A 15,386-nucleotide genomic window follows, 5' to 3' on the forward strand; every position below is an offset into this window, starting at 1 on the left:
GGCCGGCCTTGCCAAGGGCTGCAGGGCACCTCCCCTGGCCTGGGGGACTGTGGGGCTATAATGAGCCCCAGAGCTGCCTCAGCCCAGTCTGGAGACTCCCAGCAGCTCCTGGGCACAGCCTCACCCTCTGCGAGAGTGGGGAGCTGTCAGGGCTACAAGAGTTTGCTGTTTCTTTTGCCATTTAGTGAGATTTTCACCAGGGCTGATAAGGGGCTTGTCTTCCTCCCCACAGGTCACTGATAGCTGGGAGCAGGGGTCCTGCTGGAGCACTATGAGGAGCCCTGAGCTCTGAGTGAACAAGGGCACCGTGGGCTGGAGACACAGAAGTGACTTCCAGAGGATCATCTCAGAAGCTCAGCCTGTAGAGAGTGGTGAGTTTGGCCTTGACACCACTGATTTGTGTGGGGATGATGCAGAGCTGGCAGTGGGAAGTGACACTTTGTTGTCACGCTGAATGTGGCTTTGTGTTGCGGTGAATGGAAATGGTTGTGAATGTTCTGGGAGTAGTGGGCTGCTGTAGTGGCTCCTGTAGGGTACACTGATTTCCTTGCATTTCCCTGGGAAGATGCCAGGCTGTTGAAGATCTGCTGTCATTGTCCCCTGGAGAGGACAGGAGACTTGTGGCACAGGTAATTAGGGTTTCTAAGGGTTTGCATCCTGGAGGGTGAGTATGGGTATGTTGTCTTTCCTTCCTGGCAGCGAGACACTTGTGTTTGCTCTTTGATACTTGCTGTAAATCTATTGCCTGTATCAAAGTCTTCTGTTATGAAAAGTCTATGGGAGTATTGTGGCCAGGAAGGGCACAGACTGACTGGTTCTCATGCTGCCATCCCATCCCTGCTGCTCCCAAGGGACATGGATTCACTGTCCTGCTCTGTTGGATTATGGTTATTTTCTTTAAAAGAGCCAAGCAGTTGTTAGTTGCTACGAAGTTGTCTATTGTAAAGGCAGATCAGTCTGGAAAGGAAAAGCATCCCAAGCATTAAAGTTCATGCTAAAAGTTTTCAGTATAGATTCCTCAATAGAAGTAAAGTCTCAGTTAGAAGGGGAAGCTGCTCCTGTTGTAGTCCCAGGAAGGCTGATGCTGCTGCAGCTCCCGTCTTCTTCTGGGTGGTGATGATGGGGGTGGTGAGGGGAGAGAAGAAAGAGAGAGCAAGAGCAAATCTCTCCCCAGTGCATAGATTCTTATACAAAAATTACCCAATAAGCTAAAAACACAAACCCAAACCATTTCTTCTTAACCTATTAGAATTCTAGTTTCTTAGCCAGGTTACGTATAAACTATGTGTATGATCTATCTTGTTCTATCCAAAAAATGCAAGCAATATTCTTACTATAGTTTCATTATGTCTAAAACTATGTTCCTGGAGCCTCTATGGAAACTTGTTTTCAACCCAGGTATCCAGGACTGTGTTTTTCAGCCTTCCCTAGAACTTGTTCTTCTACACTGGCATCTAAGACCTTTCCACTTTAAAGTAAAATACATACTTACTTACTTACTTAAGCTTACTTATCTAAAACTTAAACTTACACCTCTATTTCATGTATGAGTGGCTTCATATACTTCAATCCTTCCAAAAGTTTTAATTCAATCCCTGCACTCTGATTTTTCTCTGAAGAATTTAGAAAGGCCTCTGATTTACTGACTCCAACACTGCTCACTGGTAGGGCTTAATGGCTTTTGCTCCCTTAGAAAATAGGGATGGTGTGTGTCTCCTCTTGGCCTTTGGTATCAGTGCTGCTTTCATACATAAATGGGTATGGGCTATCCAGTTTGTGTGTCTGTGGATCCTGAGCAAGCATTTACGTTGTGTTCATAATCCCTGGGGCAGAGGAGAAGATCAAGTCAGGTATAGATTTACCAAAGGGATAAGTCACACAAAATATGATCCTTGGGCATTCCTCCCCACTCTGCACAAGACCTCCATTCATCACTGGAGAGCTTGTGACGTTCCCCCTCTGTGACCTGCTCAGAAGTTTTCATGAAGTTTGCCTTCCGCAGTTCACTGGCCTTCAGTTCTGTGGTTCTAACCAAAGCATTTGAAATTTTCCTTTAAGATTCATCTGAAATGGGAAGACTCAAGCTCAAAAGATTATTTCAAGTTAACAAAAAAAACCCACAGAAAGCCAACCCAAAGCTAAAAGAGAAATTTAGGTGAAATTACTTATTCACCAAGTATCTGGATCTCTGGGATAAAGCACAGTTAGAATTTGACTGAGCTCACAACAATTAGGTATTTTGTTTAGAACATTTTCTGTGCCAGGACTGTCCTGATTTTCGTGATTTACGAAAACAGATTCAAAGAGAATCACAAAGAGAAAAGCTTTGTCAGGGGAGGCTCAGGCTGGATTTTGGGGAAGGTTCTTCCCCCAGAGGTGCTGGCACTGCCCAGGCCCCCCAGAGAATGGGCACAGCCCTGAGGCTGCCAGAGCTGCAGGAGAGTTTGGACAGCACTGCCAGGGATATACAGGGTGGGATTGTTGGGGGGTCTGTGCAGGGCCAGGAGCTGGACTGGATGATCCTGGTGGGTCACTTCCAGTTTAGCATATTCCATGATGCTCCTACAAAAGAGAATTCTGCCTCTGTTGCTGATTACTTTATCATTACTGATTTAAGTCCATGCTAATGGCTTTGTCCCTGCTGTGTCTGTGTTTGTGCAATGCCTGTGGCACATCCTGAGCCTCTGCACCCATCCCCTCCCCATCAACCACTCACTGCGTGTCACTTCCCTACAAGTTTGGCTAATTTTGCTCACCAGTCTGCCAGCAATTATGTCACATCTTGTCCGTGCATTGCACTGTCTGAAGCCCATAAATAATTCCCTGTGACACCCCCAGTCCTACAAATCCTCTGACTCCCAAGTGTTTTGCTTATTCACTCAGCTGATTTATGGCCCCAGGACTGGAGTCCAGTCAGGTTCACAGGGAATGGTCTCTTGCTCTGTCTCATCCAGACAGATTGATGAACACACAGGATGAAGGGCACCATCCCACGTTGCCAGGCTTTATTTTGGGACATTAAAAATGTTGTCAGTAGCCAAGGGCTTGCTCCAGCTCTGCACTCAAAGCTGTGGAAGTTTCCCTCTGTCTCCAGTGGGGATGTCCCTTCAGCTGCAAAGCAGACTTCTGCCTGGAATGAGGAATAGCCAAGTGGATACCTGAACAAGGCTAATGAATGACAGGGATGTGTTTTACAGAGGAGTGAAAATGTTAAGCTGCTTCCAGTGTCACCCTGTGGTGCTGGGTGTGTAGCAGCATTCACCTCGGGAGGGGTGACTCTCTTGGAAGCATTTATTCCATTGAATGAATCATTCTCATGTGGACACCAATGTTTCAAGTGAAGATATATGAATTGCACTATGACAATTTTTGGAAGGCTTTTGCAGTCTCCTTTTAAAGTTTCTGTGATTTCTTTTTCTCATTGTACTGGAGTCAGAACAAAACCATGGTCATTCATGTAACAAGAGAGTAAAAATTTTAAAAGTAAGCAGGGGTAGGGTTTAATGACTCTGTGCCAACCAGGGTGTTATTTTCTGGTCCTTATTTAATACACAAGACGCTGGAAAATGCAACGTGATTGGATTCATTACACTGAAGGAATGTTCCCTTCATATCCAGCACTGTTATTTTAACCCTGCAATCAATGTGTGGCATTAACGTGCTTCCTTCTCATTCTCCAGAAGTCAGGAATTCACAGGAGTTTAAGAACTCACAGGAGCTTATTTTTAATCCAAGTAAATGTCTGAAATCTTTAAGACTCTGTAAGCTCAGCAGTTTATACACAGTGCATGTTGTGCACTGAGAGATGGGGCTTGTTACTGCCTGTGCAAATATTGTTAGTATTTGGGGGTTTTACCAAACTAGTTTGGGTAAAATCAGTTTCTTGTTATGGTAATACGTGTCCACTGTCAAACCAGGCTGAGAATGAAACATTCTGACATGAAGCTTTTGGAGATGTAAGGAAAGGCTTTGGAGCTGAGTTTGGGCCACCTTGCTGTTTCAGGGTAGCTGCTCCTCACCACTGCCCAGCATGGAGGAAAGGAGTCAGGAGTAGCAAAGAATAAATGCAAGTGTAACATAAACAGAGCTTAGGGGAAAGCTGCTGCAAGCTGGTGTCAGGTCATCCTGTTTGGTGAGTGTTGTAAGCATCAGGCATACCAGCTCCAGGAGTGGTGACATGTTTAGGAAGATACAAGAGGCAATAGGGGATTATGTTTGTTGTTAATAGGCTCAGTACTCTGGAGGACAAATAAAATCCATAAGAGGGTGATCAAGAGCCTCTCAAAATCTCAACCATATACTGTGTAATTCCCTGCCTGGGGCAAGACAGAGTGCCTTGGAATCAGCTTCTTTTTAGTTCAGTTTTAGTTTAGTTTTGTATCTTTTCCTTCCCACAAGCTCCTCATTCTCTTCATTCCCAAGTTTTAAGACATCCCACAAGTGTTTATAGGAGGAGCTGTGTGATGTGCCAGACTAGCAGCACTCAGATGAAACGCAAACCCCTGTGGTGGGAGCAGCAGAGGTCACCCAGATCAGGCCAGGAGGGGACAGGAGAGAGGGCTTGGCTATTGCTCACACAGCTCTGTTCCATTTCTCAGTGCATTTCCACAGGAGGCTCACAGAGATGTCAGTTATTGCTGAGATTTGTAGAGCATGCAGAGCTCCAAAACAAGATTTGTGCTAAGGACAAATTGGAGGAGTGATTTTTTTGTAGAGAGGTGTCTGTGTTTTGTAGAGAGGCTCTTTGCAGCTGCTGGGTAATGGCAAAACACATTTTGGTTCAGAAGCTGACCCAGAGGTGCTGTGAGTGACACTCTCTTTGGCCTGGCTATGGGATATCCAGCACAATTTATTTTTGGTCACAAAGTTGTCTCTTACCTTTAGCTGAAACCCACTCTCACCCAGACAATGCAGCTCAGAGTTGAATGTGTGACAAGGAGATATTGGGGTCATTCCCTGTGTTTTCATCAGGTCAGAGCTCAGCTGGATGGATGCTTGGTGTAGCTGTGCTCCCAAAGTCCCTGTGCCTTTCAAAACTGATGGAAGTTGCATGTTCCTGTGTCCCTCTGTTGACTGAAGGAGTCCAGAGGGTAAACAGAGACACAGCACTAATGCCACAGGCAATCCAATCTAATTGCTCTTTCAGAGCTGCAGTAACTCTATAGTTCCTGAGCATCTCTCACATGACAGAGAATCTGCTTTCCCAGCTCGCTGCGAGGCAGGGATGTGTAACATTACACATTGTCCAATTTAAAATACAGGGAAAAGACTCCTTTGGCAGAACGTCCCGAGTGATCCATAACAATAACTCCTTAATGCCAAGCTCACACTTCAGCATTCCCTTCTAAAGGCTTCTTGTCTGCTGTCAGGTCTGTTGCTAATTTAACCAAGCTAAATGAGATCAGGATGTACCTCTGCTCCATGCCCCAGTTTAGACATCCATCTCTGTGGTTTTTCTTCTCAGCAACTGCTCTTGCCATCCATCAGAGCCCACCACGTGAATGCCATGTGGTGAATGCTTGCCTGAAACATGAGAGGAGGTCTTTAGAGGAAAGCCAGGTGACAGAGGGATGCTGCTGGATGTGTACATTTTCCATTCAGCCCTGCTAATCATCCTCATACCCAGGTTGTGTTGGGCATGACAGGCTGATTGGCAGGTCGGTCTCTACTTGGCTGCAAGGGTGTGGCAAGTGAGAAAGGATAAGCTGTGTGTCAAGGTGTGACTAGAGGGTTTGCCAATTTTAAATATTTATTTCCAGAGATAGGATTTAGGCGTAAAGACAACGCAGGCTCAAAACTTAAAAAAAAAAAGGGTACAAGAAGAAATTTATTAAAAACACACACAAAAAAATATTCAGAATAAGATTCCTAGACTATTCCCTCCTCCCTTCATTCCACATTTTTTACCAACCACATACAGAGAACACTTCAATCAGTTATTCACTCAAATAATCATTTCAGTTCACTTAAGAGAGAAAAGTTCCTTTTTCTGCTTTAGACTTAGGGGGGTGTCTTCACCTTCACAGTCTGTATCCTCATGGACCTACAGAACTATGAATTTTCCTCTCATTCCCACAGTCCTTCCAGAGCTGTGTTATGGGTTACAATGCACACATAGGGTACTGCTTTTACAGGCAGGATGCTGAAAAACAAAATCCTCTTCATCTCCTTCTCTATCAAATGTCTCTGTTCATATTCCAGTCCCAAAACAGAGAGCTCAGTTTCCCGAGGCAAGGAAAGTCTTCAACTCAAGCACCCATCCTCCCCAAGTGTATTTCACAGTTTAAAGGAATTTTAGTGAAGTCATAACCCCCTCCTAGCCCCACAACAAAAGATTTTCAGCTACTTATCAGTTGCATCTTTTCAATCTCTTCCTATCAGGAACTTTATCTTCATTCCGCCGACCTCTGTGGACTCCATGCTTTATTCCTTCTCATTAAGGGGGTTCAGGAGATCTAGAAACTTATTCAGGCAGTAAGAAGTTAAAATTGTGTCCATATCGTTAAGAGGAAAGCATGCGGCCGGTGCCAGGGGTTGTCCATGTGGCCCCGCCGAGCCAAGCCAGGGCCAGACTAAGGGCTTCCCGCAGAACCGGTGCCGGGCAGGGGTGCTGAGCCGGGTCCCCCGCAGAGCCGGTGCAGAACCGGGGCGGGGCGCGGCAGGGCCGGGCCGGGCCCCAGACCGAGCCCGGAGCCAGGCCAGAGCCCCGGCCGCGGCCCCTGCTCCTCCCGAGGCCGGAAGCCAAAAGACCCCCCTGAACTTCATCCACTGTGATTTGTGAAAGCAAAATAACTTTTCATTGGTTTTCCGAGCTGTCCATCACCAAACCAGCTCTCTGATTGGTTCCAGCAGCTAACAGCGGAAGCCCCCAGAGACGGGAGAGTCCCTCCCACTCCCCAGCCTCGTGGTGCTTGCCCTGAGGGGAATCCACCCTCCCCCGGCCACCTGAAACCAGCACACTGTGTCACTAAAGGGAGCAGTGTTAAGGTCTGTCTTTTCCCTTGCAAACTGTAAATAATGAAATTATTTGTCTTTTTCAAAGGAGAACTTGTATGTATTTGTGCTGACCCCAGCAAGCTGAGTAAAGCATCATGAGCAGCCATCAGACAGGTGAGAGAACAGACACAGCTCTGGGGAGCCCCTGGGAATAACCCCAGCTTGCTTCTCTGGCTCTGACTTGGCAGCAGAGCCTTTCTCATGCCAGATTTTGTAACTGGAACAAAAATTGGAACATCCCTGTCCAAACCATCACTGGAACTGTGAGCCGAGGTGATCCTGAATTAGGACTTTGATTGCAGAATTTCCCACTTGGACACAACTTTGGCAAAGCCACCACAAAATCCCAGACCTTAATGCCCAAGCCTTGGGACACATTTCCAGCCTGTGGCACTGGGATGGGTGGGAGCTTTGTGGTCCAGGAGGAGTTGAGCAGCAGCAGTTATTGCTCTGCAGGAGATAATGCAGACTGAGAGATTCTTTCTGAAGGACAAGCATATTAATTGAATGTACCTTTTCTTGCCTTTCTAGTAAAAATCTTCAAGAAGTCTGCTATCCCAGGAGTTATTATCACTCAGTTTGTGAATGATGTTCCACAGGGATGCAGTACACCTGATTTTGAGAAGAAACCACTCACTCTGACACTGCAGGAAGGTGAGACTCTTGATAAACAGGCAAAGCCACAGATCTGGAGGTTTGGGTCCATGTCCCACCTACATGAAAAAAATATCATAATTAAATCTAGTGAGTTTCTAAAGTGATTTGACATGACCACAAAAAAAAGTGTTGTATAGCCAAAGTCTTTGTTATACTGATGACAATTCCATGAGTACTCACAAATCTCTCCTGAGTTGTCACTATGTGTATGCAAGACCAACATCTGGATCTTATGTGTACAGAAAATCTAGTGAATTCTGCAGGAAGCTCTCACAGTAAGGATTTTGCAGCAAAAGATTAAGCACATTGAAAAAGTTGTTGGTTTTTAAATTTTCTTATTGAAACTTGTTTCACGACTTTTATCAGCTGCTTTTTAAAGTAGGATACACTGACTGGTGGTGCTAGTTAGGCTATAGTGGCCTTTCTGTGCCTAAAAGGGCTCCAGGATAGATGGACAAGGGCCTGGAGCACCAGGACAAGGGGAAATGGCTTCCCACTGCCAGAGGGCAGGGTTAGATGGGATATTGGAAGGAATTGCTCCCTGTGTGGGTGGGTAGACCCTGGCACAGGGTGCCCAGAGCAGCTGTGGCTGCCCCTGGATCCCTGGCAGTGTCCAAGGCCAGGCTGGATGGGGCTTGGAGCAACCTGGGACAGGGGAAGGCGTCCCTACCCAGGGCAGGGGTGGAATGAAATGGACTTTGAGGTCCCTCCTACCCAGGCCATTCCCTGGTTCTGTGATGATTCTGTAAGGAACAACATAAGGATCTTGCACAGAGCAGGCATCTGATGAGCCAAGAACTGGAACCAGTGAAGAGCCTCCCAGAGGTCTCTCTGCACCTGCAGAGAATCCTTTTGTTTTTTCCTTTTTGTTGGTGTGGAGTAGCCTGAGAACATTGTGTAGCTCCTCTTCCCTGCCAGGACTGAGCCAGCAGTTGGATTTTGGTGTTCCACAGGATTTCCAGGATCCACTGAGGTTTTATGAAGGAGCACAGTGGAACCTGTCCCACTTCCTCCTCCTCCACCTGCACATTTCAGGCACTACACAAGGCCCCTGGCTAAGTTTTCACCTATGTAAATTTTCCAAGTTATTTCATTTTCAGCAGGTTCTTTTCAGCTCCCAACAAACTGTTGGTGCATTCAGGTTGGTCACTGTAATTCTGTGTCTGTGCAGAGCCGTTAATTCTGTCGTCATCACCCCACTGTTCAGTGGCTGAGCTGATTCTCCTGTGACAGATGGCAAGCATGGGAAAGTGCAGTTAAAGTGGCTAAAATATAACACAGGGATAATCAACTGGAATCAGACTTCAATAAGAGATAGTACTGCAATCTCAAAAGCTGACAAATGCTTTTTGATAAGGATCTGTTGGCAGGAACTTGTTCCATCAAATAAGTTTGGTGATAGTGACTGCAGAAAGGTGTGTGAAATATTGCCAGACTTTCTAGGGAGAATCTGTAACAGTGGTGGTTGCCTGAAGACCAAGAGTATTAAAAATAAGAGAGAGTGATCATTTTTAGCCTGAGGTGTTTCCATGGATAACTCACCCTCATTTCTATTCCCACTCACCCACACAAGTCACTTCTCTGACTTGCATCCCAGTATTTTCTGTGGTTTTGGAGCCTTTTGGAGAAGAGGTTTGTTCTGGGTAGTGGGAAAGCTGTTGGAGATTTCTGTGGTGGGCTGCAGGGTACACAGATTCCTGGGAGCAGGGATGAAGGAGAGGAGCCCCCTTTTCTTTTCCCTCTCTTCAAACAGCAGAGCCTGGTGGGTTTGGAGTGCAAGGTGGTACCAGTTAAAGACTGGAGAAACAATGGGATTTGATAGAGGATCTGTGTGATGAGAAGGGATTTGGACATTTTATGGATAAAAAGCAAATCTGGGTTGAACTTGCTGTTGGGCTTCTGATTTCAGTGATGGTCAGAGATGTCAGAAGCCATGTCTGGCAGGTTAATGCCACATTTTAAAGGCCTTTATGATTGAATACAGACAAACCCTAAATTACTGATGTGCAAAAGAAGATGTTACTGTTATTTTTGAAGAATTTTTCTGCATAAAATAACAGAAATTACTCACTCTGGGGATTACTCTTGATAAAATAAGAGGCCAGGCCTGAGAGTCCTCATGTTCAAGCCTGTCTTATATAACTAAATTCTTGTCTCTTTTCAAAGGCAAAAATGCCATTTTCAGAGCTGTGGTCAAAGGTGTCCCAGCTCCTGAGGTGAAATGGTCGCGTACACGGAAAGGAATGGATGATCCTGCCAAATATGAAATGTCCTTCAACAGTGCTACAAATGAATTCATTCTGCAGGTAAAGATCAAATGTATCAGAAAGGACTTGTGTAACTGAGAGAAATGGACAGGAAAAACCTGCAGTGGGATGAGGGGAAGCAGAGGGACAGCTCTGATCTCTGCTCTCTGTGACAGGGACAGGAGCTGAGGGAAGGGCTGGAGCTGGGCCAGGGCAAGGTCGGGCTGGATATCAGGAAAGGTTCTTTCCCCAGAAGAAGGGAAGTGCAGGGCACTGAACAGCATCCCCAGGGAATGGGCACAGCCCCAAGGTTGCCAGAGCTCTACTCTGGACACACTTGGACACCACTCCCAGGGACAGGCTGGGACTGTTGGGAGTGTCCTACGCAGGAGCTGGACTGGATGATGCTATGGGTCCCCTCAAACTCAGGCTATGCCATGATTCTACACATCCCCTGCTCTGAGCTAGCACAAAGATAAGCAAACAAAGCTTTTTAAAGCCCCTTCTGGGAACGGAAGAAGCCTCTGAGGTGCCATTGAGTAGCTGCTTTATGAGAAGCTGAAGGTGAACTGAACACTAGCCCTTTGTGTGAGCAGTTTCTGTGCTCTCCCTTTGAAGATCAAGAGCCTGGTTCTGGATGACAGTGATTTGTATCGCTGCTGTGCCATCAATGCCTACGGAGAGGCCTCGTGCTGTGCTGGCCTCAGGATCATCCAAGGTAGGACTGACAGCTCTGGGGCTCTGCACAGCTCCTGTGCCCCCAGGCAGTGGCTGTGCTGCTCCCTGGGCTGGTTCCAGGATTTTGTCTGGGTATTCTTGCTGTGAAAGTTTGGTATTCCCCTCATTGAGGACTGGAGATCTTTTGGTGGCTCCCTGACATTGTGGGTTTTAAGGCAAGGGGGAAGAAAGTGGAACTGTGCTCACTGCACTGGTCCATAATTAGATCCTTGGATTTAGTGCTGAACTGCCTCGATCCTTTCTTGTTGTTGAATAAATCCATCCCTCTGTGCTGCCTCTGGACCTTGTTCCTGCTTCCCTTTAGAGTCAGTGCAGAGAAATGGGCACTTTGTGGGTCAGATGTAACTGTTATTCTTGGAATCCACTCTAGCAGAAGATATTGGAGGTGCCCATGTCACCTCTGTGCTTTTCAAGTAAGTTTTGAAGGCGCCTATCTGCAGTTGCCATTTCCACCTTGGCTCCCCATCTCTACAACAAGATGTTGATATTTCCTCCCATTGCTTAGACCATAAAATTGGTAGGGCAGAAATGCTCTCCTCCTCTGCGTGGAGTCTCCAGCAAGCACAGACTCAATGGCAATAGAAGTATCACTTTTATAGATGGAGGTTACTGGGAGCAAATGTTGGACTGACAAGGAAATCCAAACTGGGATTCCCTCTTGCACTGGTAACAGATAAAATGGTTTCATGGCTCATTTATTCACTGCTGTTAATCTAATCTTGTTCATCCTATGGCTGGTGCTCCTTTTTTTTCTCTTATAAATGATCAGTTGGCTTTAAGAGGAAGGCGAAATATGTTCCTGTTCATGCTGCTGACGGTAAGTTGAAGATCTGTATGGGTTTTATATCACTGGGTGGGGGGGGTTGGGTGGCAGAGCAAATAATACTCTGTCTGCCACACTATTTATTGCTACCCCATACTTGTAAAGACCAGAGTAAGAGAATGATTAATGAGCCTCTAATGTTCCGTCATCTCTGACTGCTTGCTCTTTACCTTTTGCTAAACTGATGATTTTAGACAGTTTTGGGCTTTTCTAATTATTGATTGTGAAATCATTAGGAAAGGAAAAAAATGATTTGAGGATGTTAAACACATCTGGATCAAACTTGTTAACATAGCTGAAAATAGTGTGTTTCCAGAGGGAAACCCCTTTGGAGAGATGAAACTTCATTGGGACTCAAAGGATGAGCATGACAGTGAGAATTGTCTTATTGTAATTTCACTACAGTTTTTTGGTAAAGTGTGAAAAAACCACCAGGGAAAAAATCCTTTTGAGCAGAATGATGTTGTCAGTGGTTATTTTGCATTATCTTCTTTGGGAGGATGTATTTCACAATGCTGGGCATGTGATTGTTCATTGTTCATTATTTTCACCACTCTTGTAACAGAGCTCAAGAAGACACTTCTGGACTCCAAGAAGCTGCTGAGGAAGAGGTAGGGCTCTGGACTGAGGGCCATGCTCCCACTTCTGAATGCTTCTTGGTGGTAGGGTGACAGTGATAACAAAGAGACTGTGTTTCTACAGTAGGGGACAGCTGCAGAATCTGTTAGGACAACATTTCTTGTGTCCAAAGTTGTGGTGAGATTGCTATGGAGAGACAAGCCAGAACAGCTTGGCACTGCCCATTGGACTGTGATAAACAGTGATAACACTTGTGATAACCACAAGGTTCCTCATTTTGAGGGATATTTCCTCTGCACCACAGGGTTTTGACAGGGAAGCTGTGTTTCTCTGCTTCCCTGAGTTTAGCTCATGAGTAGTTTCCCATCCAAAGAACAGCTTTTCATGCACTGATGGCTCTGGCTGCCCAGGCTGAGCTCTGGCTCCCAGCCCAGCTGCACTGCCAGGTGCACAGGGCAGGATCCTTCCCTTCCCAGGTGAGAAGCTCTAAGCATTGCTGATAATGATCTCTGTGCAGAATCCTGAACAGTGCTAGGCAATTACCTGGCCTGGACCAAACAGTGCCAGAGTTTCTGGTGATAATTCTGCAGTGTGGAGACTGTTCCCTGGCAGCATTTCATCTGTAGTACAGATGCAGAAAACCTGTTCTGGAAGTCCCAGTCCTTCCTGTGTGCACCTACAGGGTCAAGTGAACTACAGGAATGATTGAGAGAGATGAAAGTGAATTAGGGAGAGAAAAGCAGGATGTCTTGTTGTTCATGAAAATGTCTGAATGTTTCCCCCCCCCCCGGTTCTCAGGGTTGTAGCACCAAAACCAAAGCCCCTGGACAAAGAAGCTGTGTGGCAACTGTTGCTGCATGCAGATAAGAGAGATTATGAGAAAATCTGTATGAAATATGGAATTGTTGACTTCCGTGGGATGCTGAAGAAGCTGCAGGAGATGAGGAAGGACACAGAGACTGAACAAGACAAGGTAAAATAAACTGAAACCACTCATTTTTAACAAATTGCAGGTTCTGAAAACAGGCTAAATCTTCCTGAATTGCTTTGGAGATGAAAATTTTGTTGTATGACAGTGGTTTATGACAATATTTTAAAGAAATTCCACTTATTTACTTATAGGTGAAAATGCTGGTTAATTTTTTGAAGCTTAATTCACAGATATTAGGAGATACTGACCACAGGAATATTCAGTTGTTTCTGATAAGAATTCAGACTCCAAATTAAAAACTATATGTTCAAGAGTAAAAATTGGCCTTCACATACAGGGGCATATAGAGGTCTGGATGGGAAGTGTGGGAGTGACCAGAATGCAATACACAAAAAATAATTTATGTATAGAAGGAAACCGTGGCAACTTACAGACACTGCAACTCACTGTACCAGAACTGTGACTTAGAGGTATTTCTACTACATAATGTTAGGGGTAGCTCTTTAAAGTAGATTTCACATTAAATCAACAGCTTAAGAACTTCTATCATGGTAGCTTTATAATTTACTAGATTCTTCGATATTTCTTTGCAGTTAATTCACGGTCTTAAAAACTTTGAACACATCAAAGTCAACAAGGACGGAAATGCTACGTTCAGTCTGGAGATGGAGCTGAAAAACAGCAACAGCAACGTTTACCTGCTCAAGGTGAGGGAAATGAGTTGGGCAGCAGCAGCTCAGAGCAGCCCCTTGAGTGTTATACAGAAAAGGCTTCATCTTCTAGGCAGTGGCTGAGAGCAAATAAATGCCTTAAAGTTGTCTGTCTTTTGCAGATCCCTGCTTGGTTAGGGAGCAGTGTGGGTGTGGGGTGATCTTTGGTGATAAATATCCCTGGGGATTTGTAGGTCCAAGTACAGAGCATGCAGTCACTTACTGACATCCTGTGTCTTCAGGAAATTTATGGAACAGTTGAGTTGGAAAGGACCTAAAAACTCATCCCATTTCGTCCCCTGCCATGGGACACCTTCCACTGTCCTAGGTTGCTCCAAGGCCTGCCCAGCCTGGCCTTGGACACTTCCAGGGATCCAGGGACAGCCACAGCTGCTCTGGGCACCCTGTGCCAGGGCCTCTCCACCCTCATGGGAAAAAGCTAATTTCTTATATTTAACCTGACCCTTCTTTAGTTTAAGCCCATCACCCCAAGAGTGTCTTTCAGGCTGGAGGAATTCTACAGTTTCATATAAATTTTATTCACTTTCTTAAGAGCATTATTGTACTTTAATGTCCTCTTAGGAAAGAAGATCTCAGAGGTGTAAAACAATCCCTCTGAATCTGTAGTCCCACAGATGGGATCCTCAGGTGCTCAGTGCTGGTTGTGTTTTTCTGAAAGATGCTTTTTAATCCAATTGTGGTTAGAGGCTTTAATCCAGTGGAAATCAGAATGCCCTGAAGGGGAGGACAGACTAATTATGAATCTCCTGGATCAAAGGTATGACATTAAGTCTATGAGCCACAATTTGGACAATGTAACCCAAGAGTGCTACAGAAAGTGGTGAACTCTCCTGCTCATCCAGGGTATAAGGATGCTGAAATCTAAGCCAAGAAATTGCTTTTTCTTTGTAGCTGCAAGAACTGTGTATTAATTAAGCTTCAGACTCTTATGTAGATGGCCAAGAGCTGCTGTTTTGCTGAGTTTCAGAGCCTGGTGCCCTGCTCTGTGCAGGATTCACTGCCCAGACAGTGCCTGTGTGCTGCAAGGAGCCCTGGGCACTGTAAGGTTACTCATTTGTATCTACGAGGGGGTTGTGACAGCAGTCTGTTTGAAATGCCTGGCACTGTTGAGCCCCTGCCCTCCCCAGGATGGCGAGCGGCTGCGCTACGGGACAGGGGACGAGTACAGGAAGCACTGCCTGAGGAGGGTTGGCAGGAGGTACCACTTCACTGTCAACGACGTGCAGCCAGAGGACGCGGGCGTGTACCAGGTCAGGGTGGAGGATGTCCCCATCTTCTCAACTGAGCTGGATGCTCAAGGTAAGGAATTCAGTTGGATGGATGTGATATGCAAATGTGACTTTTTTTTTTTTTTTTTTTTTCTGGAAAATTGTGTCTAGGAGCAAGTGCACAGCTCAGTAACTCCTGACCACCACAGAGGACTGGTTTCATGCTGCCCAGTAAAGGCTTCTTGTCGAGCACATGTGATAAGGAGCAGGAGGGTTATTAAGTGCTTTAGGTGCTGCATTTGCAGTCCAAGGAAGCAGCCTAAGCTCGAGTACCAGTCTGGCTGTGGGTGACAGTGAGCACACTCCTTAACCTACTCCATATTACAGTTTGCTTCTGTAAGCTCAGAATAATAACAGCAAATTCAATCCAAGCATCATGCTGCAGGAACACATCAATGACTACAAACTGGCAGCACA

The 15,386-nt window shown here is 45.7% G+C and overlaps 1 protein-coding gene across 4 annotated transcripts in view; it reads left to right on the forward strand.

The window, feature by feature from the left end:
* The first annotated feature begins 269 nt into the window (after positions 1-269).
* IGFN1 (immunoglobulin like and fibronectin type III domain containing 1) overlaps positions 270-15,386 on the forward strand; it is a 34,642-nt gene continuing 19,525 nt past the window's right edge. For all 4 annotated transcript variants that reach the window (XM_079327086.1, XM_079327087.1, XM_079327088.1 and 1 more), the window contains exons 1-10: positions 270-371; positions 7,043-7,110; positions 7,528-7,650; positions 9,820-9,959; positions 10,518-10,617; positions 11,407-11,454; positions 12,026-12,071; positions 12,838-13,012; positions 13,564-13,677; positions 14,829-15,000. In XM_079327086.1, the coding sequence (XP_079183212.1) occupies positions 7,092-7,110; positions 7,528-7,650; positions 9,820-9,959; positions 10,518-10,617; positions 11,407-11,454; positions 12,026-12,071; positions 12,838-13,012; positions 13,564-13,677; positions 14,829-15,000 (937 nt within the window). In that variant the 5' untranslated portion in view covers positions 270-371; positions 7,043-7,091. The remainder of the gene's footprint in view (positions 372-7,042; positions 7,111-7,527; positions 7,651-9,819; positions 9,960-10,517; positions 10,618-11,406; positions 11,455-12,025; positions 12,072-12,837; positions 13,013-13,563; positions 13,678-14,828; positions 15,001-15,386) is intronic.

This window comes from Erithacus rubecula, assembly GCF_903797595.1.
Source record: "Erithacus rubecula genome assembly, chromosome: 26".
In the NCBI taxonomy this organism is placed as follows: Eukaryota; Metazoa; Chordata; class Aves; order Passeriformes; family Muscicapidae; genus Erithacus; species Erithacus rubecula.